Here is a 24,142-nt window from a genome sequence, read left to right on the forward strand (position 1 = left end):
TAATTACATTTTCAAATAACTGGAGTGTAAGCCAAATGCACAAACTAATTATCTTAATGTTTCAACTTATGGTAGGGGTGAGTAAAGTAGGATAATTTGCTGATTAATTGTGAGTCAATTCTGAGCAAGGAGAAGGATAAAAGCCGCCCCCAGCTACGTTACAAGGATGTCTGCAAGGGAGATTTGAAGGCGCTCGACATCGATGTGGAGTCCTGGGAGAGCCTTGCAGCTGACTGCACGAGATGGAGGGGTACCCTGAACCAACATCTCAAAATGGGGGAAGAGAAACTGATGAACGCAGCGGCAGACAAGCGGGCACGCAGAAAGGAGCGCAGCAACTTCCACAGACCAGAGACCACACACAAACGTGACCTTTGCCACAGAGACTGTCACTCCCACATTGGTCTCTTCAGCCACAAGCGACGCTGCTCTAGCCGAGGTGTGGAGCAAGCAGCCAACTAGGATGCATCGCCCATGGTCAGCCATGACCGAGGGGGGCCTGAGAAGAGAAGAAGAAGTGTGAGTCAATTCTGAGCAAGGAGAAGGATAAAAGGACAATGATCTTGTGCGTTTTTCTCCACTCCCTCTGACCATTATTTTGCAGATACTCAGCTCATTAGGATGGAACCTGGGTCTCTGGCGCTGTAAGGCAGCAACTCTACCGCTATCTTGAATATGCAACACAATCTGGTTAAATATATTGTTTGAAAATTTGTCATGAGTAGTTGTAAACAAATTTCGCCTCGGAAGGTTATTTTAGTTTAGTTTAGAGATACAGCGCGGAAACAGGCCCTGCGGCCTACCGAGTACGTGCCGACCAGCGATCCCTGCACACTAACACTACCCTACACACACTAGGGACAACTGACACTAATACCAAGCCTATCAACCTCCAAACTTGTATGTCTTTGGAATATGGGAGGAAAAAGAAGAACTCAGAGAAAACCCACGCGGTCACAGGGAGAAGGTACAAACTCTGCACAGACAGCACCCGTAGTCGGGATGGAACCCGGGTCCCTGGCGCTGCAAGCGTTGTGAGGCAGCAACTCTACCGCTGCCGTGTGCATTCTCCACTGGATGCTCCACTGACTCCAAACCCAGCCAGGTTCTGGAATAAAAGGTTGTAGCTGATTGCTTCAGTATGTTAAAGGAGCAAGCATTATTTATTAACTTATGAGATGATGAATAATATATAGAGGGGGAAGAGCTAATTTTCTCTAAGTCGATCTAATGATATGTGTTAAATCTATTAATTTGTGAATATTACCTAAATCTCGGGATTACTCGACAGGTTTATGAGGATGCTGCCTGTAAATCTGTTTTATGTTCGTACACAAGGCATATGGAGCGTATTTGTGAAGCTTAGGCTGCCTGATGTAGGACAAAGTGTTTTACAGTTGACTGAGATCTCTCTAAAGAAAACCATAAATTATGAATGATACTGTTTTTAAATAACGGACACCGCCTCCAAAACCTACTGGGCACGGAAACAGGCCCTTGGGCCCAACTCATCCATGCTGACCAAGAAGCCTCATCTAAGCTATTCCCATTTACCCACATTTGGCCTGTGTCCCTCTGAACCTTTCCTATCCATGTGCCTGTCCAAGTGTCTTTTAAATGCAATTACAGTCAATAGACAAGAGACAATAGACAATAGGTACAGGAGTAGGCCATTCAGCCCTTCGAGCCAGCACCGCCATTCAATGCGATCATGGCTGATCACTCTCAATCAGTACCCCGTTCCTGCCTTCTCCCCATACCCCCTCACTCCGCTATCCTTAAGAGCTCTATCCAGCTCTCTCTTGAAAGCATCCAACGAACTGGCCTCCACTGCCTTCTGAGGCATAGAATTCCACACCTTCACCACCCTCTGACTGAAAAAGTTCTTCCTCATCTCCGTTCTAAATGGCCTACCCCTTATTCTTAAACTGTGGCCCCTTGTTCTGGAGGGGGCCACCCTGCCTCAACGACCTCCTCTGGCAGCTCATTCCACACGCCCACCACCCTCTGTTTGAAAAAGTTACCCCTCGGGTTATTATTAAATCTTGCCCCTTTCACCTTAAACCTAAATCCTCTGGTTGTTGATTCTCCTACCCTGCATCAAAGGTTCTGTGCATTCACCACGGAACTGATAGATGTCCCACTGAGAGACATTTTAAACCCCACAATCTGGACTCTAAACTCAAGGTGAATTCTTAATAAACTTGTAAAGTTTAAATACAAAAACTCAAAGGCAATCATTTTTGTATCCTTCAAAGTTTCCATATATAATGTTGAATTTTAGAAAGAATGATCCTGAAAAGCTGTTCAAAATGACTGGTCATTAAAACCAATCAGTACCTACTCTGTAGTTTGATAAAAGGAGATTTTAATGTGCAAGTGATGAATGAGTCCTTGAATGCTTTTTGAGAGGCATTACTGGAAAGTAAACGTTGAACTGGCAGTTGAGTTCCTAAAGGAAATATCCAAATTGCAAGAATCAAAATACCTGAGGTAAAGAATAAAAACAAAATAATTTATGGAAAAACTCAACAGGTTAGCAGCTTCTGTGGAAAGGGGGTCAGTGTTAAAGTTTTGAGGTGGAGATCTTTTATCAGAGTAAGGAGTTACGTAGGACATTGGCACTAAAGGAATTGATTCTTGGCCCATTTCACAAATGGGTCTAGTTTAGTTTAGGGCTACAGCATGGAAACAGGCCCTTCGGCCCACCAAATTATGCTGACCACCAATCACCTGTTCACACTAGGTATCACAAAATGCTGGAGTAACTCAGCGGGTCAGGCAGCATCTAGGAGAGAAGGAATGGGTGATGTTTTGGGTCGAGACCCTTCCTCAGTCTGAAGAAGGGTCCCGACCTGAAACGTCACCCATTCCTTCTCTCCAAGATGCTGCCTGACCTGCTGAGTTACTCCAGCATTTTGTGATACCTTCGATTTGTACCAGCATCTGCAGATATTTTCCTACACAAACTGTTCACACTCGTTCTATAGGAAAGAAAACTGCAGATGCTGGTTTAAATAGAAGGTAGACACAAAATGCTGGAGTAATTCAGCGGGTCTTCTCTCCAGCATTTGGTGTTACACTAGTTCTATGTTATCCCACTTTCCCGTTCATTCCCTACACACTAGGGGCAATTTACAAAGGCCAATTAACCTACAAACCCACACGTCTTTGGGGTGTGGGAGAAGACCGGAGCACCCGGAGGAAACCCATGTGGTCAACGTGCAAACTCCATGTGGACTGCACCCGAGGTCAGGATTGAACCTGGCGCTGTGGGGCAGCGGCTCGACCAGCTGTACCACGGTTCTTGGCCTATTCATGTGTGCGGACGACACCACTGTAGTGAGGCGGATATCACAACATGACAGGAAGGAGATTGAGAACTTCGTAACCTGGCTTCAAGACAACAACCTTTCTCTCAATACAAGTGACAGCTGGCATTAAACGCTTCATATCATATCATATCATATATCTACAGCCGGAAACAGGCCTTTTCGGCCCTCCAAGTCCGTGCCGCCCAGTGATCCCCGTACATTAACACTATCCTACACCCACTAGGGACAATTTTTACATTTACCCAGCCAATTAACCTACATACCTTCATATGGTTGCACTGTTTAGTTTAGTTTTTTTCAGTTTAGAGATACAGCACGAAAACAGGCCCTTCGGCCCACCGGGTCCGCACCGCCCAGCGATCCCCGCACACTAACACCATCCTACGCACACTAGGGACAATTTTTACATTTATACCAAGCCAATTAACCTACAAACCTGTACGTCTTTGGAGTGTGGGAGGAAACCGAAGATCTCGGAGAAAACCCACGCAGGTCACGGGGAGAACGTACAAACTCCGTACAGACAGCGCCCGTAGTCGGGATGGAACCCGGGTCTCTGGCGCTGTAAGCAGCAGCTCTACCCGCTGCGCCACTTTGCCGCCCTGTGAGAAGTGTCAACTAAGAATTCTAGTTCACGTTATCTTTAAGCATGTTTTGGACAGTATTTTCTTATTTCTGACATTTAGTTTAGACTCCGAGGAGGATTTTCATTTAAAGGTGAGGGATCGTGACATCTGTGACCTCACGGGCTATTGTGTTTTGTTTACTTATATAATTTTAATAGGTTTTCATTCAGAATTTCAGGAGATACCAACAAATGGATTTTGTGAAATTCTGATTTAGTTATACAATTACTCATGGAAGAAATAGTAGAGAAAGCTGCAGTTGTGTTGGACTAATTAAGTTGTGGTATTCCACAATGTGATGATAAACAAGTGTTTCCAATCGTTCTTGAGGTCAACTCAAGACTACTGATTGAAACATCTCTGCATTGATACATGATTTAAAAATGTGTTTCACTATCATAATGGAGCTAGTTGATGCATCATGATAATCATAGAGTGATACAGTGTGGAAACGGGCCCTTCGGCCCAACTTGCCCACACTGGCCAACAATGTCTCAGCTACATTTGTCCCACCTGACCGCGCTTGGTCCATATCGCTCCGAACCTGTCCTATCCATGTACCTGTCTGTTTCTTAAACGATGGGATAGTCCCAGCCTCAACTACCTCCTCTGGCAGCTTGTTCCATGCACCCACCACCCTCTGTGTGAAAAAGTTACCCCTCGCCTTCTTATCTTTTCCCCCTCACCTTGAACCTATGTCCTCTGGTCCTCGATTCCCCTACTCTGGGCAAGAGACTCTGTGCATCTACATGATCTATTCCTCTCATAATTTTATAAACCTCTATAAGATCACCCCTCATCCTCCTGCACTCCATAGAGTAGAGACCCAGCCTACTCAACCTCTCCCTATGGCTCAATAGACAATAGACAATAGACAATAGGTGCAGGAGTAGGTTATTCAGCCCTTCGAGCCAGCACCGCCATTCAATGTGATCATGGCTGAGGCTAGAGGCTCACACCCTCTTCCTGGCAACTGATCTTATTGCATTGGTAGTTTATGAATGCAGCTGCGGTTAGATTAGTAAAAGGTAATGAATGCACAAACCATGTGCATGGTCTTAGGTTCTGTACCCACAATAGTACATGCGCTACGATACGATGCGATAGAACTTTATTTATCCCAGGAGGGAAATTGATCTGCCAACAGTGATAAACCACACAATACATGAAACATGAAATCAGAGTGATGAGTGGAAAGGATTGGGGATGTACAAAGATTGGGGGAGGGGGGAGTCAGTCTCAGTCTCAGTCTACCCCATGACAGAGGGTGGGTGGGGGAGTCAGTCTCAGTCTCAGTCTCAGTCTACCCCATGACAGAGGGTGGGTGGGGGAGTCAGTCTCAGTCTCAGTCTCAGTCTACCCCATGACAGAGGGTGGGTGGGGGAGTCAGTCTCAGTCTCAGTCTCAGTCTACCCCATGACAGAGGGTGGGTGGGGGAGTCAGTCTCAGTCTCAGTCTCAGTCTACCCCATGACAGAGGGTGGGTGGGGGAGTCAGTCTCAGTCTCAGTCTCAGTCTACCACATGACAGAGGGTGGGTGGGGGAGTCAGTCTCAGTCTCAGTCTACCACATGACAGAGGGTGGGTGGGGGAGTCAGTCTCAGTCTCAGTCTCAGTCTACCCCACGACAGAGGGTGGGTGGGGGGAGTCAGTCTCAGTCTCAGTCTACCCCATGACAGAGGGTGGGTGGGGGGAGTCAGTCTCAGTCTCAGTCTCAGTCTACCACATGACAGAGGGTGGGTGGGGGAGTCAGTCTCAGTCTCAGTCTCAGTCTACCCCACGACAGTGGGTGGGTGGGGGAGTCAGTCTCAGTCTCAGTCTCAGTCTACCCCATGACAGTGGGTGGGTGGGGGAGTTACAGGCAGGGGTGCAGTGCTGCCGGAGCTCACCACTGTAAAAAAAAAGCCAGAATAAACAGCGGGGAATTTTAACCAGCGGGGAATTTAACAGCGGTCGCTCTGGCACCAGTGACAGCTCCAGCACCTCACACATTACCACTGCAACACTGGTTACAGGGGTGACATAATAGATATGTCAGTCGGTATAAAACCTGTCTGGGATTTTCACCGGGGTTTCTTGAGGCAACTACTTATCATATCATATCATATATACACAGCCGGAAACAGGCCCTTCGGCCCTCCAAGCCCATGCCGCCCAGCGATCCCCACACATTAACACTATCCTACACCCACTAGGGACAATTTTTACATTTACCCAGCTAATTAACCTACATACCTGCACGTCTTTGGAGTGTGGGAGGAAACCGAAGATCTCGGAGAAAACACACGCAGGTCACGGGGAGAACTTCCATATTTAAAAATTCCTGAGTAGGAGTAGATTCTAGTTTGACGTTTTTCAGTCAGAGAGTTGTAAATCTGTGGAATTCTCTGCCTCAGAAGGCAGTGGAGGCCAAGTCTCTGAATGCATTCAAGAGAGAGCTAGATAGAGCTCTTAAGGATAGCTCTTAAGCAGGGCGTGCAGCGTAGGTTTACTAGGTTAATTCCAGGAATGGCGGGACTATCATATGTTGAAAGACTGGAGCGACTGGGCTTGTATACACTGGAATTTAGAAGGATGAGAGGAGATCTTATCGAAACGTATAAGATTATTAAGGGTTTAGACACGTTAGAGGCAGGAAACATGTTCCCAATGTTGGGGGAGTCCAGAACAAGGGGCCACAGTTTAAGAATAAGGGGTAGGCCATTTAGAACTGAGATGAGGAAAAACTTTTTCAGTCAGAGAGTTGTGAATCTGTGGAATTCTCTGCCTCAGAAGGCAGTGGGGGCCAATTCTCTGAATGCATTCAAGAGAGAGCTGGATAGAGCTCTTAAGGATAGCGTAGTCAGGGGGTATGGGGAGAAGGCAGGAACGGGGTACTGATTGAGAATGATCAGCCATGATCACATTGAATGGTGGTGCTGGCTCGAAGGGCCGAATGGCCTCCTCCTGCACCTATTGTCTATTGTCTATTGAATCATCTTGTCTTCTCTGGGTGAAATCACATACTGAAAAGGTTCTGACGAAGATTCTTTTGTTGTTATGAATGTCCATAACTGCAGTAAATCAGTGCCCATTTCATTAATTGAATGAAATTTCAATATACTACTTCAACTACTTATTTAAAAAGAAACCTATTCAAAATGACTATTATTTAAAGTTACGTTTATGTTGATGTTGATTGTAATGAAAGTTTACCTTGTTATCGGTCTATTGTTAGGTTAATCCAAATTTTGAATAACTTTCAGGAAAACTGAAACAGGCTTGATTTTTGCATCTCTCTCTCGCATCTAAGAAGCCTGTTTTCTGATGACTTTTTCACATCTTTCACCTCTCTCCATTGGCCTAGAAACCTGCTTTCTAGATATTGATCGTGGGCTTGAGACAGAGATCAAGTTCCCTGAACTTGAACAATTCTGGACTCAATGTTGGCTTATTATACTGTAGCCCAATACTGAATTAGTATATTTTGTACTTTTCTTGAACAGTTGCCTTTTCAATGTATTCACCCCCAGCACTGTACAATATCAAATCCAGCAGACTTCTTTCAGAATTTTGACAGATTCTGTTAATTTTGGTTTTGTAAGTAATGGTTTTTCGTTGTCTACAAGCAAACATTTAGTCCAAACCTCTTTAGATTTAGAGTTAGAGATACAGCGCGGAAACAGGCCCTTCGGCCCACCGAGTCTGCGCCGCCCAGCGATCCCCGCACATTAACACTATCCTACACACACTAGGGACAATTTTTACATTTACCCAGTCAGTTAACCTACATACCTGTACATCTTTGGATAGCATCAAGTGCCCCATCTTTATCCCCAACACCTTTCTTAAACGCACCCATAAAACGTTCAGTGTGTGTAGATATTCTGGGGGGAAATTGGCCTCTTGAAAGCAACATGTTCCAACTTGGCCATATCTAATAACAGACTGACCCAACCTGCAGCTTTCTTTTGGCATTGTGTTTTTCCAATGCTGTAGGATGTAATTCCTTGCCTGTGTCAACATTAAACGCAGTGCTCTGCCGAATTTAAGCATTCCCCATTTCTAGTCTCTGTCAGTGATCCTAGTCTGGGGAGTGTAAGAATTTTCTTGGAAAAAAATATCCTGGAGTGATCTCTGTCTGCCATGAGTCATGACTTGGGCACTCACTGATCCTTCACTAACTCCAAGGTACCTCTCCTATACACCTCTCTCTTCCTTTTGTACCACCTAGAATTGTTCTTTTTCCCTGGGGATTAATATGGCTTAAATAAAAACAGCATTTTTTAAATTCATTATCTTAAACAGATGCAACAAAATTGCTGTGTGAGCAGAGGGCAATGGCACAAATAGCACAGTTGATTTTGCTTTACATTTATTTGAGGCATGTTTATTTCACATGAAATATTGTGCCTTGGTGTTTTCCCTTCTGTCGTTTGAATAATGATGGCCATAGAAATGTAAGAATTAATTTTATTACATGTTATATATAATTAGCTGAAGGGCATCAATTTCTCCATCTCTTAAAAAAAGACTTGGAAAACTAGTGGAGATACAAGGTGTAAAGGCCCACCGAGTCTGCACCGATAAGTGATCCCCGCACACTAACATCATCCGACACACACTAGGGACAATTTGCACCTACACCATAGCAATTAACCTACAAACCGGTATGTCTTTGGGGTGTGGGAGTAAACCAAAGATAGGTGGGCCTCTGGGTAGTGTTGTAGAGCAGGGTGATCAAGGATTGCAGGTGCATAGTTCCCTAAAGGTGGAGTCGTAGGTAGATCGGGTAGTCAAAAAGACTTTTGGCGCATTGGCCTTCATCAGCCAGAGGATTGAGTATAGAAGTTGGGAGGTCATGTTGCAATTGTTTCAGATGTTGGTGAGGCCACATTTAGAGTTTATGTAGGAAGGAACTACAGATGCTGGTTTAAACCAAAGATAAACACAAAAATGCTGGAGTAACTCAGCAGGACAGGCAGCATCTCTGGAGCGAAGGTATGAGTGCCGTTTCGGGTCGAAACCCTACTTCAGAAGAAGGTCACCCATTCCTTCTCTCCAGAGATGCTGCCTGTCCCTCTGAGTTACTCCAGCATTTTGTGTCACATCTCCTGTTCTTGTACTGTACTGTTTGACCTTCTATGTCCAGTGTTGGGATTGAACCTGCGTAGCTGTAGCAGTGAGGCAGCTGCTATACTCACTGTGTTGTTCCACTCCCAAAAGAAAAAAAAAGATTAAACGTAAAGTTAAATGTAAAAAGAATTAAAACTGAAGTAAGTAAATAAAACTCTTTTTTTAATTGGTTCAACGAAAGCCAAAAGCAACTGAAACATGGTTTAACATTCCTTTCTAATCATCAGCAGCACCACATCCCATGAAATCAGTGCAATGTTGTGCCCAGTGTTGGTTAACTTGGCACAGGGTCAGAGAGGGAATTGCTGGGAATATTTGGCAAAGTGTCAATGTGAAAATGAGTGCATTCTTGCACCCAGGTATATTTGAACAGCAATTACATTTTATGCTGGAGACCACTGTAAATATCTGACGATTTCTGAACAAGGCAGTAGTTAATATATTTAAAGTCAATGAGTCATGCAGCACTGAAACAGGCCCTTCAGCCCCACCCGCCCATGCCGACCAATATGCCTGTGTTTGGCCCGTATCCCTTTTTAGTTTAGCTTGGTTTATTATTGCCACGTGAACCGAGGTGCAATGAAAAGCATTGTTGCGTGCTATCCAGTCAGTGGAACGAGTATACATGATCAGAATCAAGCTGTCCACAGTGTATAATACAGGATAAAGGGAATAATGTTCAGTGCAGGAGAAAGTCTGAATAAAGATAGTCCAAGGGTCTCCAATGAGGTAGATGGTAGATCATGACCACTCTCTGGTGGGTGATTGGATGGTTTAGTTGCCTGATAACAGCTGGGAAGACACTGTCCCTGAATCTGGAGGTGTGCGTTTTCACACTTCTGTACTGCTTGACTGATGGGAGAAGGGAGTAGATGGATCTCTACTTTCTGAGACCTTTCCTATCCATGTATCTGTCCTAGTGTCTTTTAAATGTTCTGGTAATATCTGCCTCAACGATCTCCTCTGGCAGCTCGTTCCATAAACCCACCACCCTCTGAGTAAGTAAAAGACCAGGCCATTTGTAATGTTATTATTTTTTGCACCTATTTCAATTCATGAACGTTGGCCCTGCTTTTCATTCCTGGCTGTGTGATAGTACTTCAAGTGAGATCTCTCAAATGCATGGGAGACACTAACATTTTCTGACTTGTAATCTGGAATTTTATTTAGAGTTGCTGAGCTGCTCTGTGTGGCTATTAAAACGTAAGATTGCATGTTTATCGCTTAGTCTGCCTGATAATTTATTGTAGGCTTGTTATGTGTTGTCTCAGTCTGCTGTCAGGATGCTCCCTGGAGTGTTGTTTTGCAGAGTTATCTAGCAGCAGACAAGCACAATGATTGAACAGCGAGTTGCTCTGTGTTTGCCTGTAACTGAATGTGCCAGTGTTCCAAGATTATCATATCATATCATATCATATATATACAGCCGGAAACAGGCCTTTTTTCGGCCCTCCAAGTCCGTGCCGCCCAGTGATCCCCGTACATTAACTATCCTACACCCACTAGGGACAATTTTTCACATTTACCCAGCCAATTAACCTACATACCTGTACGTCTTTGGAGTGTGGGAGGAAACCGAAGATCTCGGAGAAAACCCACGCAGGTCACGGGGAGAACGTACAAACTCCTTACAGTGCAGCACCCGTAGTCAGGATCGAACCTGAGTCTCCGGCGCTGCATTCGCTGTAAAGCAGCAACTCTACCGCTGCGCTACCGTGCTTTGGAGAGGAAACGTAGAAACATGGAAAATAGGTGCAGGAGTAGGCCATTCAGCCCTTCGAGCCAGCACTGCCATTCAATATGATCATGGCTAATTAGGGTTGCCAACTTCCTCACTCTCAAATACGGGACAAGATGAGGTCACCACCCCGCGCCCCACATGACCTCGCCCAGCCAGCGGCCACGTGCTCCCGCTCCACCAATGGCGTGATAGTTGATGAGCACGGTGCTGCAGCGGTAGAGTTGCTGCCTTACAGCGAATGCAGCGCCGGAGACTCAGGTTCGATCCTGACTACGGGCGCCGTCTGTACGGAGTTTGTACGTTCTCCCCGTGACCCGCGTGGGTTTTCTCCGAGATCTTCGGTTTCCTCCCACACTCCAAAGACGTACAGGTCTGTAGGTTAATTGGCTGGGCAAATGTAAAAAAAAAAATTAAAAAAATTTGTCCATAGTGTGTGTAGGATAGTGTTAATGTGCGGGGATCGCTGGGCGGCACGGACCCGGTGGGCCGAAGGGCCTGTTTCCGCTCTGTATCTCTAAATCTAAAATCCAATATGATCAACAATGATTAGTTGTGCTTTGGAGGAGAGGAAACGAATGGCGGCACGGTGGTGCAGCGGTAGAGTTGCTGCCTTACAGCGCATGCAGGGCTGGAGACCCGGGTTCGATCCCGACTACGGGTGCTGTCGGTACGGAGTTTGTACGTTCTCCCCGTGACCTGCGTGGGTTTTCCCTGAGATCTTCAGTTTCCTCCCTCACTCCAAAGACGTGCAGGTTTGTAGGTTAATTGTCGCTAGTATATGTGGGATAGTGTTAATGTGTTGGGATTGCTGGTCGGTGCAGACTCGGCGGGCAGACTCGGCGGGCAGACTCGGCGGGCAGACTCGGCGGGCAGACTCGGCGGGCAGACTCGGCGGGCAGACTCGGCGGGCAGACTCGGCGGTGCAGACTCGGCGGGCAGACTCGGCGGTGCAGACTCGGCGGTGCAGACTCGGCGGTGCAGACTCGGCGGTGCAGACTCGGCGGTGCAGACTCGGCGGTGCAGACTCGGCGGTGCAGACTCGGCGGTGCAGACTCGGCGGTGCAGACTCGGCGGTGCAGACTCGGCGGTGCAGACTCGGCGGGCAGACTCGGCGGGCAGACTCGGCGGGCAGACTCGGCGGGCAGACTCGGCGGTGCAGACTCGGCGGTGCAGACTCGGCGGTGCAGACTCGGCGGGCAGACTCGGCGGGCAGACTCGGCGGGCAGACTCGGCGGGCAGACTCGGCGGGCAGACTCGGTGGGCAGACTCGGTGGGCAGAAGGGCCTGTTTCCACTCTGTGTCGCTAAACTAAAAAGTACCCTGTTCCTGCTTCTCCCCATATCCCTTGACTTCGTTAGCCCTAAGAGCTAAATCCAACTCTCTCTTGAATACATCCAGTGAATTGGCCTCCACTGCCTTCTGTGGCAGAGAATTCCACAGATTCACAACTCTCTGGGTGAAATGTTTTTTCTTCATCTCAGTCCTAAATGGGCTACCCCTTATTCTTAAACTGTGACCCCTGGTTCTGGGCTCCCCTAAGTTCGGAAACATTTTCCTGCATCTAGCCTGTCCAATCCCTTAATCTATACACTAAAACTCTCGTTTGTTTGTTTGTTTGTTCCTGAACTACAACCAAAACGGTACACGATAGCGCGACAATTTCAGGCCCACCTTACTCACCGTCATCCCTTTGGTGCTATTGGAAGAAGTTTCATTGAAATCGGTGTTATATTTTGTAGTTGTTCTAATTTTAAAGTTTAAATCTATCTCCTAGGGAGGGAGGGGGGTAGAGAGGGAGGGAGGGAGGGTGGGAGGATAGAGTGGGGATGGAGTGGGGGGGGGGAGGGAAGGAGGGGTGGGGAGGGGGAGGGGAGGGGAGGGGGAGGGAGGGGAGGAGGGAGGGGCGAGGGGGAGAGGAGGAGGGGGAGAGAGGGAGGGAGGGAAGAGGGAGGATAAGGGGGTTTGAGGGGGATGGTGAGGGGAAGGGGGGAGAGGGGAGGGTGGGGAGGGGGAGAGGGGGAGGGGGGGAAATGAGGGGGAGGGGAGGAGAGGGGAGGGGGCGGGGGGTGGGGTGGTGGGGGGAGGAGAGGGTGCTGCACCAATGCAGGAGAGGTTTGGGCTGAACGGGTCCACTTGGTCTAGTAATTTGTATATGTTTCTATAAGATCCCTTCTCATGCTTCTAAATTGCAGTGAATTCCAATGAACACTTGTGCCTCATTTTCAGTGCAATGCAACATCATCTTACACACTCCTCGATGGCATTATAATTGTACCCCAAGGACATGAAATGTATTTCCTTGCAGCAGCCTGTCTTGATAAGTGAGTGGGTCAGCAATGAACCTAAACAAGGGCAAATCTCCCTTCACTCTTGAAATAATAACAATCTGTCTTAAACAGGCTGCAACAAAGTACGAGTGCATGTTAGCTGGGTAAAGTTGGGTTTCAGATAGCTATTCACAACTTAGCATTTATTTTGGCTTAATGTCCAAACATCTGAATTAATTAAGTGATATTTGATTATAGAGTCGTAGTTACATATAACATGGAAACAGGTCCTTCGGCCAAACTCGCCCATTTATTAAAATTAAGAGGCTTAAGCCCTTTTGGTTCGTGTTGTACGGAAATCAAACGCCGAAGATGTTAGAAAACTGAAACCAAAACAGAAACTGCTGAAAACACTCAGCAGGTCAGGCAGCATCCGTGAAACAAGAAACACATCAATATGTCAAGTCCAAGACCCCTCGCCAGGACAGGGCCTTCCATTCAAACATCCTGTGTGTTTATCGGCTGATGTTTATGTCACAGTAACTGGGACACAGTCTGCACAATTTCACAAATACTTGCAACGACATTAATGATCCAGCTTATACTCGCTGGAATTAAGAAGACTGAGGGGGGATCTTATTGAAACATATAAAATTCTTAAGGGGTTGGAGAGGCTAGATGCGGGAAGATTGTTCCCGATGTTGGGGAAGTCCAGAACCAGGGGTCACAGCTTAAGGATATGGGGGAAGTCTTTTAGGACCGAGATGAGAAAACATTTCTTCACACAGAGAGTGGTGAATCTGTGGAATTCTCTGCCACAGAAGGTAGTTGATGCCAGTTCATTGGCTATATTTAAGAGGGAGTTAGATGTGGCCCTTGTGGCTAAAGGGATCAGGGGGTATGGAGAGAAGGCAGGTACAGGTTACTGAGCTGGATGATCAGCCATGATCATATTGAATGGCGGTGCAGGCTCGAAGGGCCGAATGGCCTACTCCTGCACCTATTTTCTATGTTTCTATGTTTCTATAATATTCACATTTGCTTTGTTGTGAGGGCGAGAAAGCTGGAGGAGATGTGTGGGTGAGGCAAAGCATGGGGAGTGATAGGTGGATACAGATGGGGCGATGGGCAGGGATAGCGAGGAGGCGAGAGGTGAAAAGGAAACTAAAGGATGTCCAATTAGGAGAGAGGAGGAGGAGTGAAATGTAGAAGGTCATAAGGGATAGGAACATAATTAGGCCATTCGGTCCATCATGTTTATTCCGCCATTCAATCATGGCTGATCTATCTCTCCCTCCTAACCCCATTCTCCTGCCTTCTCCCCATAACCTCTGACACCCGCACTAATTAAGAATCTATGTATCTCTGCCTTAAATATATCCACTGACTTGGCCTCCACAGCCGTCTGTGGCAAAGAATTCCACAGATTCACCGCCCTCTGACTAAAGAAATTCCTCCTCATCTCCTTCCTAAAAGAACGTCCTTTAATTCTGAGGCTGTGCCCTCTGGTCCTAGACTCTCCCACTAGTGGAAACATCCTCTCCACATCCACTCTATCCAGGCCTATAGGGAGAGAGAGAGAGAGAGAGGTGGAAGAGGGAGGGGGTGGCAGGGAAGTAGTGACATTGTGGGAGAAATGGGTGCGCACTGGGCGAGGGGGGGGCAGGCAAGAGAGAGGGGGTGAGGGGAGTGGGATGTCCTCATTCAAGTAGCCCATTCCCACCTTGAGCGATCAGCCCTTCCACAGACATATATATCATTCACGATAATGAAGCTCTCGTGAGGTATTTTGGAGAGCAGGCGATGATTTTACTGTAGACATCAGTAAAGTAAATCCTGCACATGTGCGACAATGACCATATGTTTAAGAAATGCGCATTTAAGAGTATTTTTGAAGCCTGTCCAGTTTATCCTTTTGCAATCTACGGCATGCTAATATTTAATCATGTTGGGACAAACAATGCACGAAATAATTGACAATTTGTACCATTCAGAGGAGAATGTTCGTGTCATTGGTGTTCTGTGCAAGCCTCGAAGTCTGCAAGTTTATGCATCACATCTTTAAGACTTAATTCGTAAAGATAATGATGAAACCACAATGTTATATATTGAAACTTGAGCTGAAATCTAATTCTGGGTTAACGAACCATTGGGGAGTTAGTTGATGACCTTTTCTGTGAACTTAATTTTGGAGGAAAAAAACCCATTTCCTTGCTTTTTGCTGTATGTACAGGAAATACTTTGCAGTCTCGAAGTGCATGGTGAAGGGAAAACGTTTCTCCTCAGGTCAACTACACACCAATGATGGAAAGATAGTAGGCTGACTTCAAAAAACAAGCACTCTTTTTGAAGTTTTCTATCTTAAACTGGAATAATTTTTGTGCCTTGTTTAGATGCTATCATTTAAATAGACCAAAAACTCATGAGAAAACACTTCCATTTGTAAAAGTTTCATGTACAAACTTATTTCATGTGAAATTCTGCAGACCATGGAATGTAATGAGCAAGACCTTGTAATTTTCTTTCTGTACCTTTTTTGTAAAGAGGTCCCAGTTTTTAATTTATATCAGTAATTAGGTAAAGATTCATGCGTGTGGGTCAGGTTACAGTCAATAACATTATGACCTATTTACCGCAATTATCGCAAAGAGCATTTCCTTCAGTTTCCTTTACCAGTCATAATGTCAAATGGTTTGTCGACTCAGGATGGGAAGAGATTTCCAGCGTAATGTATAGTTTGAACGTTTGATGGCTTTCCTCCCTTCCAAAGAGCTTTCCTGAAATGTTTGTAGATTCTTTGTTTTGATTGTGAGCATTTAACCGGCTAAGTGCAGCGTTTCTTCAGGCTGATACACCATAGATAGAACAACATTGTTCATTAGCCAAATCTGCTGAAAATACGGTCCCTTTGGAAACGAGGTGATCGTCGAGTCCCCGTATTTTACATTTGTGTTTGCTGCGCGAATCTTTGTCTGGATCCCTCGTCCAAGAGGAAGATTTTATTTGAAATAAAGCAAACCAGATCTCCCACTGTCTTCCTGTCTCCACCTATATCCTTCCTTTGTCCCACCCCCCTGACATCAGTCTGAAGAAGGGTCTCTTCCCGAAACGTCACCCATTCCTTCTCTCCTGAGATGCTGCCTGACCCGCTGAGTTACTCCAGCATTTTGTGAATAAATACCTTCGATTTGTACCAGCATCTGCAGTTATTTTCTTACACAAGTCAAAATGAGGAGAGGTTATATAAAAAACTGATTTTTTTTTTACACAATTGGTCCAAATAAGAATGAAGCTACGATGGTCCGTTCCTGGCGAGAGAGCTAGATAGAGCTCTTAAAGGTAGCGGGGAGAGGGAAGGAATGGGGTACTGATTGTGGATGATCAGCCATGATCACAGTGAATGGCGGTGCTGGCTCGAAGGGCTGAATGGCCTCCTCCTGCACCTATTGTCTATTGTCTATTGCCAATGCACAGTCCTTAAAAAGATATGATGAACACATTATTAATCGACAAGATTGTTTCACTGAATGGACTTGAGGGAATGCCGTGTACTAAGTTTCTCAGAAATATGGCTCCCTCTTTGTGGCACGGTGGCGCAGCGGTAGAGTTGCTGACTTACAGCCCTTACAGCGCCAGAGACCCGGGTACGATCCCGACTACGGGTGCTGTCTGTATGGAGTTTGTACGTTCTCCCCGTGAGGTCTCCTCGATGTTTTCAAGAGAGAGTTAGATATAGCTCTTAGGGCTAATGGAATCAAGGGCGATGGGGAGAAAGCAGGAACGGGGCACTGATTTTGGATGATCAGCCACGTTCATATTGAATTGCGGTGCTGGCTCGAAGGGCCGAATGGCCGACTCCTGCACGTATTTTCTATGTTTCTATGTGACTGCGTGGGTTTTCTCCGACATCTTCGGTTTCCTCCCACACTCCAAAGACGTACAGGTTTGTAGGTTAATTAGCTTTGTATAAATGTAAATTGTCCCTAGTGGGTGTAGGGCAGTGTTAGTGTGCGGGGATTGCTGGTCAGCAAGGACTCGGTGGGCCGAAGGGCCTGTTTCCGCGCTGTATCTCTAAACTAAACTAAACTAAACTCTCCAGCTTTCAGACCGGCCGTCCAGCTCGAAGGCCTCTCTATCTAAATGTCTGCCACACTTTATTAGCACGTTGTTTAAAGTGATTGATAAGTGGAGGAAGGTGGAGACGTTGTCTGCTCATGCCAGTAAATGAACATGTTCCTTAAATATCCATGTTACAGCACTTTGACCAATCAATCCGAGTCACGTGACCTTCTGAAGTGTGAAACCGGTCACAGCTAATCAACCTGAAACAAAAACAGTTCACCAATCAACATTCCTCCGCAAAGTTAATTGTGTTCATTATTTCCAAATTATGTATTGTAAATTAACTGTTTCTTCTCTAAAAGGATATTGCTGCAAATTCTTGAGTGTTTCTGCAAGAGTTTTATTGATCAATATTTGACTCAAAACTCCATCTGATCATGAATATGTCTGTTTTGCTGAGGTTCTGCTCTGGCTAAGTATCAGACTTGCCAAGCTCAATGCCGAATGCATCTCTCTCGCTCAGCACTGATTGCAATCGGGACAGTTCAGGTCAACCCCAATTAGGGCATGGGGTGAGAAAGATTAAAGTAATGAAATGCTGGGTGTAATCCAGAACTTGTGCTACGTGACTGATTCCCTTCTCAACTTCTCAGGCAAGTGAAGGATCAGAGTAAGAAGGTGGCCAACCTGAAGCACAAGGAGCAGATGGATAAGAAGAAGAATGCACAACTGCTGGAGGAAGCTCGGAAGCGTGAGGACAACCTGACTGACAACTCGCAGCACATGGAGGTGGGTCTGTTCATGTTCATGTTCCTCCACTGTCCCAATGTAGTGTTGACACGTGTTGTATGGTGTAAAGATCCAACAGCTACCACTGAACCTGATAACCGTGAGTCATACCAAGCACAACAACATGGCAAAATGGCCGGCAACAGTTTCAAAAAAGGACGAGGAAAATGTTTATGTTTATTATTGTCACGTGTTACCGAGGTACAGTACAAAAGCTTTGTTTTGCATGCTATCCAATCAGATCAGATAATGCGTCTGAAGAAGGGTCTCGACTGGAAACGTCACCTCCTGAGATGCTGCCTGACCCGCTGAGTTACCCCAGCATTTTGTATCTATCTTCAGATCAGATAATACTATACAAAAATCCAATGAAGTCAAACTCATTACAATAGGTAGAGCAAAGGGTGTCAGGGGTTATGGGGAGAAGACAGGAGAATGGGGTTATGAGGGAGAGATAGATCGGCCATGATTGAATGGTGGAGTGGCCCTAATTCTGCACCTTTCACTTATGACCTTATGATACAGAGCACAGAATATAGTTCTAAGCATTGTTGTGCATCAGTTCCACGGACAATGTCAAACGTCCAGAGTGGGGTAGAGTGGGGTGAATCGGACAGTACCCTGGCTTGTAGAAGGACTGGTGACACACCTCACAACAGGGGGAAGAAGCTGTTCTTGAGTCGGGTGGTGCATGCTTTCAAACTTTCAAGGAATCTTTCACAGGACATCAAAGTCAACACAAACCGCTGCTGCAATAGGTCAGGATTGGATTAAAATATATTCATTGGAAACAGGCCCTTCAACCCCCCGAGTCCACGCCGAACATTGATCAACCGTCCACACTGGTTCTACGTTATCCCACTTTCTCATCCACTCCCTACACACGAGGGGCAATTTACAGAAGCCAATTAACCCACAAACCCGCACGCATTTAGAATGTGGTAGGAAACCGGAGCACCCGGAGGAAACTCACATGGTCATGGGGAGAGTGTGCAAACTCCACACAAACTCCACACATTCGGGGGGATGTGAGAAAGAACCTTTTCACCCAGAGGGTGGTTGGAGTCTGGAACTCACTGCCTGGGGTGGTGGTGGAGGCGGGAACACTCACAACGTTTAAGAGGCATTTGGATGGGCACTTGAAATGCTACAACATTCAGGGCTACGGTCCAAATGCGGGAAAATGGGATTAAAATTAGACTTTGTTTGGTAACGGGCGGCACGGACACGATGGGCCGAAGGGCCTCTTTCTGTGCTGTAGGACTCTATGACTCTATGACTCTAATGGAACCTGGGCCTCTGGTGCTGCGAGGCAGCAGCTCTACCCGCTGCACCACTGTATCGCCCATCTTGTGTGTCAGCAAAATAGGACTGGAAAGTTGACAAAGATGACATTGTAAATGAAAATTAGGAAATGTGGGCATGTTGAATGATTCCTTTGTAAATAGTAGTGGATAAGGTTAGCAAGCCAAATACCCCCCAAAATTAATGGCCTATCAGTGATGGCAATCTCTGAGAGAGTTAGATTTAGCTCTTAGGGCTAACGGAATCAAGGGATGTGGGGAGAAAGCAGGAACGCGGTACTGATTTTGGATGATCAGCCATAATCATATTGAATGGTGGTGCTGGCTCGAAGGGCTGAATGGCCTCCTCCTGCACCTATTTTCTATGTTTACTCTGTATTATCCATAATTATAGTCAAAGTGACTGAACACTTTGGAAGGTGCCAATTTAGTGCGGCACGGTGGCGCAGCGGTAGAGTTGCTGCCTTACAGCGAATGCAGCGCCGGAGACTCAAGTTCGATCCTGACTACGGGCGCTGTCTGTACAGAGTTTGTATGTTCTCCCCGTGACCTGCGTGGGTTTTCTCCGAGATCTTCGGTTTCCTCCCACACTCCAAAGATGTACAGGTATGTAGGTTAATTGACTGGGTAAATGTAAAAATTGTCCCTAGTGTGTATAGGATAGTGTTAATGTGTGGGGATCGCTGGGCGGCGCGGACCCGGTGGGCAGAAGGGCCTGTTTCCGCGCTGTATCTCTAAATCTAAAAAATCTTAAGAGTCTAAAAACATATGGTAAAAGTCTTGCCTGACTAACTCTTCACAATTTCTTTTGAGGAAGTGTCAAAAGCAGTTGAGGGGGGATTGACAGAGGGTTTCATGTGAGCTTTGATTAGCTCTTTCATAAAGGTCTTTCAACGAGGGGGAAATCTTACGGAAACCGATGCAATTGTTGGCTGAACTGGGGAGCCGTGTGACCAGGCAGGAATGAAAATGAGCCCTAATGACAGGAGGTGATGAAAGGCCCTTTGTTGGCACCACCGCCATTCCAGGTATTTGCAAATAACTTGGGGGAGAAGCGGAATCCTAATGTTTTACAATTACGGAGCTTGATGACTTTATAAGTAGTGTAGATGGAAGCATTAAATTGTGCAAAAAAAAAAGCAAATGCACAAAACTGTGACAAATGAGTTCCGATGCTGTCAAATTAATTTTTGACCTAAAAAGCACAGAAGATTAATTTCTAAATGGCGAAAAGCTAAAGGGTTGGCACGGCGGCACAGCAGTAGAGCTGCTGCCTCACAGCACCAGAGACCCGGGTTCGATCCTGCCCCCAGGTGCTGTCTTTGCGGAGTTTGTACGTTCCGTGACCGCATGGTTTTTCTCCGGGTCCTCTGGTTTCCTCCCAAATCCCAAAGGCGTGCGAGTTTGTAGGTTAAATTGCCTCTGTCAATTGCCGCTGGTGTGTAGGGAGTGGATGCAAAAGTGGGATAACATAGTGGTGTGAACAGCATGGACTTGGTGGGCTGAAGGGCCAGTTTCCACGCTTCTATCTCTAAAATAAACAAAAGAGTTTTGCAAGTCCAGAGGGACTTAGACTTTATAGCAGCGAGACCAAACGCAGACTGGGCGATCGTTTCGCGGAACACCTTCGCTCAGCCCACCTGGACCTACCTGATCTCCCGGTTGCCAAACACTTTAATTCTCCTTCCCATTCCTACACAGACCTTTCTGTCCTCGGTCTCCTCCATTGTCAGAGTGAGGTTAAATGTAAATTGGAGGAACAGCATCTCATATTTCGCTTGGGCAGCTCACAGCCCAGTGGTATGAATATTGATTTCCCTCACTTCAAGTAACCCCGGCATTCCCTCTCTCTCTATCCCACATGCTTCTCGTTTTCACACAACAAACAGCTTACAATGAATGGCCTGTTTCCTTTATCACCGTTATTTTTTGCATATCTTTCATTCATTGTTCTTTATCTCTCCACATCACCGTCTATGTCTCTCGTTACCCTGATCCCCAACCAGCCTGAAGAAGGGTCTCAACCCGAAACGTCACCCATTCCTTCTCTCCAGGGTTGCTGCCTGTCCCGCTGAGTTACTCCAGCTTTTTGTGTCTATCTTAGACTTTACTATGCTGCTGGTAAGAAAATGATTTCCCTGTGCGTTTGCACATGTGACAATAAAGCACCATTGACCATGAATAGGGAAACTGGCATTTAATGTTGGTGATCTGGATACAAAATAAGTTATGCTGCAGCAATATGTATTAATGATGCACCTGGTCTATTACGTGAAGCTGTAGACTGCACACTGACAAACGTATATAATGGCCATGGCAGTGGGGTGTGCAATGATACCCAGGCTCCTGGGGCTAAAATACAACAAGATGTTGCAGAAGTTTATTGCTGGAATTTCAGTGTTCTCTGCATGATTCTCTGCATGATTTTGAAGATACTACAGGGCGCGTCTCCACCCGAAACGTCACCCATTCCTTCTCTCCAGAGATGCTGCCTGTCCCGCTGAGTTACTCCAGCTTTTTGTGTCGAGCTTCGGTTTAAACCAGCATCTGCAGTTCCTTCTTTCACATGTTGCGTCAATAGTCACTGGCCGAGGAATTGATGACATGGGGTGCGTGATGGAAAGTTGCAAATTATTTGGGTGTGAAACGAGGAAACACTTTTTCAGGCGGAGGGTAATGAAACTTTAGATTTGATTCTTAAGGCGCAGCTCCAGATCATTTGTTAATTTGAAATTTGAGAAAGGTATTTTCTTTGGCAAAGATACTGAAGGATATAGACCGAGCGATTATGTGGAATAAGGTTGCAAATCTCCCATGTTCTAATTCAATGACAGGGATTTTAAGGGATGAACTGGCCAATTCTTACTGTTAGTTTCCCATGCAGCTTTTCTGTGTTCACATGAAAGTGCATTTTTGCACAAGTGTGCACCCACTCACGCACAGGCATTCCCGCCCACACACTGACACACAGACGTGCCAACACACTGGCGCATGTGTTCACGCTTGCGGGTGCACACTGATGCACAGAGACACATACACACAGAGAGACACTCAGGCTGGCACACATGGACAGGCGGGCACAGACAGACGGACATAGGTGGTTACAGGTGGGGAACGGACAGAGGGACGGACGGAGTGACAGGGGCACAGACAGAGGGACGGACAAGGGCACTAATGGTTGGACAGACAAAGGGACGGGGAAAGGACAGAGGGACGGACGGGGGGAAGGACAGAGGGACGGACAAGGGCACTGATGGTTGGACAGACAGGGGGACGGGGAAAGGACAGAGGTGCAGATGGGGGGATGGACGGGGGAAGGACAGAGGGACGGACAAGGGCACTGATGGTTGGACAGATAGATGGGGAAAGGACAGAGGGACGGACGGGTGGAAGGACAGAGGGACGGACGGAGGGGGGGGGGGGGGAAGGACGGGGGAAGGACGGATGGTCGGACTGAGGGACCGATGGGGGCACGGACACAGTCCTGGATATTGTCACGTGTACCGAGTACAGTGAAAAGCCTCTGTTATGTACATTCTTCTGTATATTCTTTATAATCCTTCAGATTTGGTTTCCATATCATAATTGGCCTGTGGTGATTTATAAATCTCATCTGCTTGCATTTCCATTTTGCTTCTCATTATGAACCTGAATGTCAGTATGAGAGAGAACACCTTTGTAAGTCCTACAAGAACATTCTGTAGAAGAAATAACTTCAGGAACTTTACCTGGTTTTCGCCATGTTGGAGGGAACCTGGCAAATGATGTGGATGAAAGTTGAGTGTGGACCAAGCAAATCCTAGTGTCGAACATTTTTCCAAACTTTGTCTTTCCAAAACAATCGTTTTGTGTGAGTGTTCGGTCTATTTGCAGTGTTTATTTGGTGCATTCTTATTTGGCAGCAAAATTAAAGTGCATGTCTGAAGGTTAACTAGAGCATGTGGATTTAAAATGTAGCTGAAATGATAATATTTTTGGTTTTGATCCATGATTTATTAGCTTCAGAATCATTGCTTGTATCTGCTCCGCGTAATTTGTACCATATGATTAACATCTTTCTTTTAGCCATCTTAAATAAGTCTCCTCGTGTTAGCTTGTATTAAATTCAATTCAACTGCTTGACAGTCAGGATAGAACTTGGGCAGGGTTGTGTTTTTCTCCGCTGTTATAAAGGATGTTGATCAGACAGCGAAGCTTTCAACACCACTTTCTCTCTTGAATTTCACACTTTCCATTGCTTGTGTTGGCTGTGGACTTGTTCCTAAATAGTTGCATGGTGCAGAGCCTTCAGCTTCAGACCAGGATGGCTAGTTGTGAAGGCAACTTACATTCGGACAAAGTTTACAATGCCTTCGTAGGCAACGTTAGTAGTGAATGCCATACAGCCCTTCGAAGCTGCTCGTCCATTAAGTACCATTCTACCTCCAGTTCAGTCTGTCCAAACTTCATTGATTCTGTTAATCTTCATTGAATCCCTTATTGATCATAAAGTGTATTGATCGCAGCTTCAAATGTATTTTCAAAGTGGACGGTCCTTCCGCTGCTGGACATTGGGGAGCATGAGTCTGGAGGAAACACCAGAAGTCACGGGAGCAGAATTTGTCCCAGCGAGTCTACTCTGCCATTCCATCATGGCTGATCTATTGTTCCCTCTCAACCCCATTCTGAGGAAGGGTCCCAATTCGAAACGTCACCTATCCATGTTCTCCAGAGATGCTGCCTGACCCGCAGAGTTACTCCAGCACTCTGTGAAACGTCACCTGTCCTTGTTCTCCAGAGATGCTGCCTGACCTGCTGAGTTACTCCAGCACTTTGTGTCATTTTGTGTATTAACTGGCATCTGCATGTCCTTTGTTTCTCAATTTTCCTGCCTTCTCCCCATAACCTTTGATGCCCTAACTAAGC

The 24,142-nt window shown here is 46.2% G+C and overlaps 1 protein-coding gene across 12 annotated transcripts in view; it reads left to right on the forward strand.

The window, feature by feature from the left end:
- LOC144601969 (ERC protein 2) overlaps positions 1-24,142 on the forward strand; it is a 552,614-nt gene that overhangs the window by 280,521 nt on the left and 247,951 nt on the right. For all 12 annotated transcript variants that reach the window (XM_078414628.1, XM_078414617.1, XM_078414626.1 and 9 more), the window contains one exon: positions 17,798-17,933. In XM_078414628.1, the coding sequence (XP_078270754.1) occupies positions 17,798-17,933 (136 nt within the window). The remainder of the gene's footprint in view (positions 1-17,797; positions 17,934-24,142) is intronic.

Source organism: Rhinoraja longicauda, chromosome 17 (genome assembly GCF_053455715.1).
Source record: "Rhinoraja longicauda isolate Sanriku21f chromosome 17, sRhiLon1.1, whole genome shotgun sequence".
In the NCBI taxonomy this organism is placed as follows: Eukaryota; Metazoa; Chordata; class Chondrichthyes; order Rajiformes; family Arhynchobatidae; genus Rhinoraja; species Rhinoraja longicauda.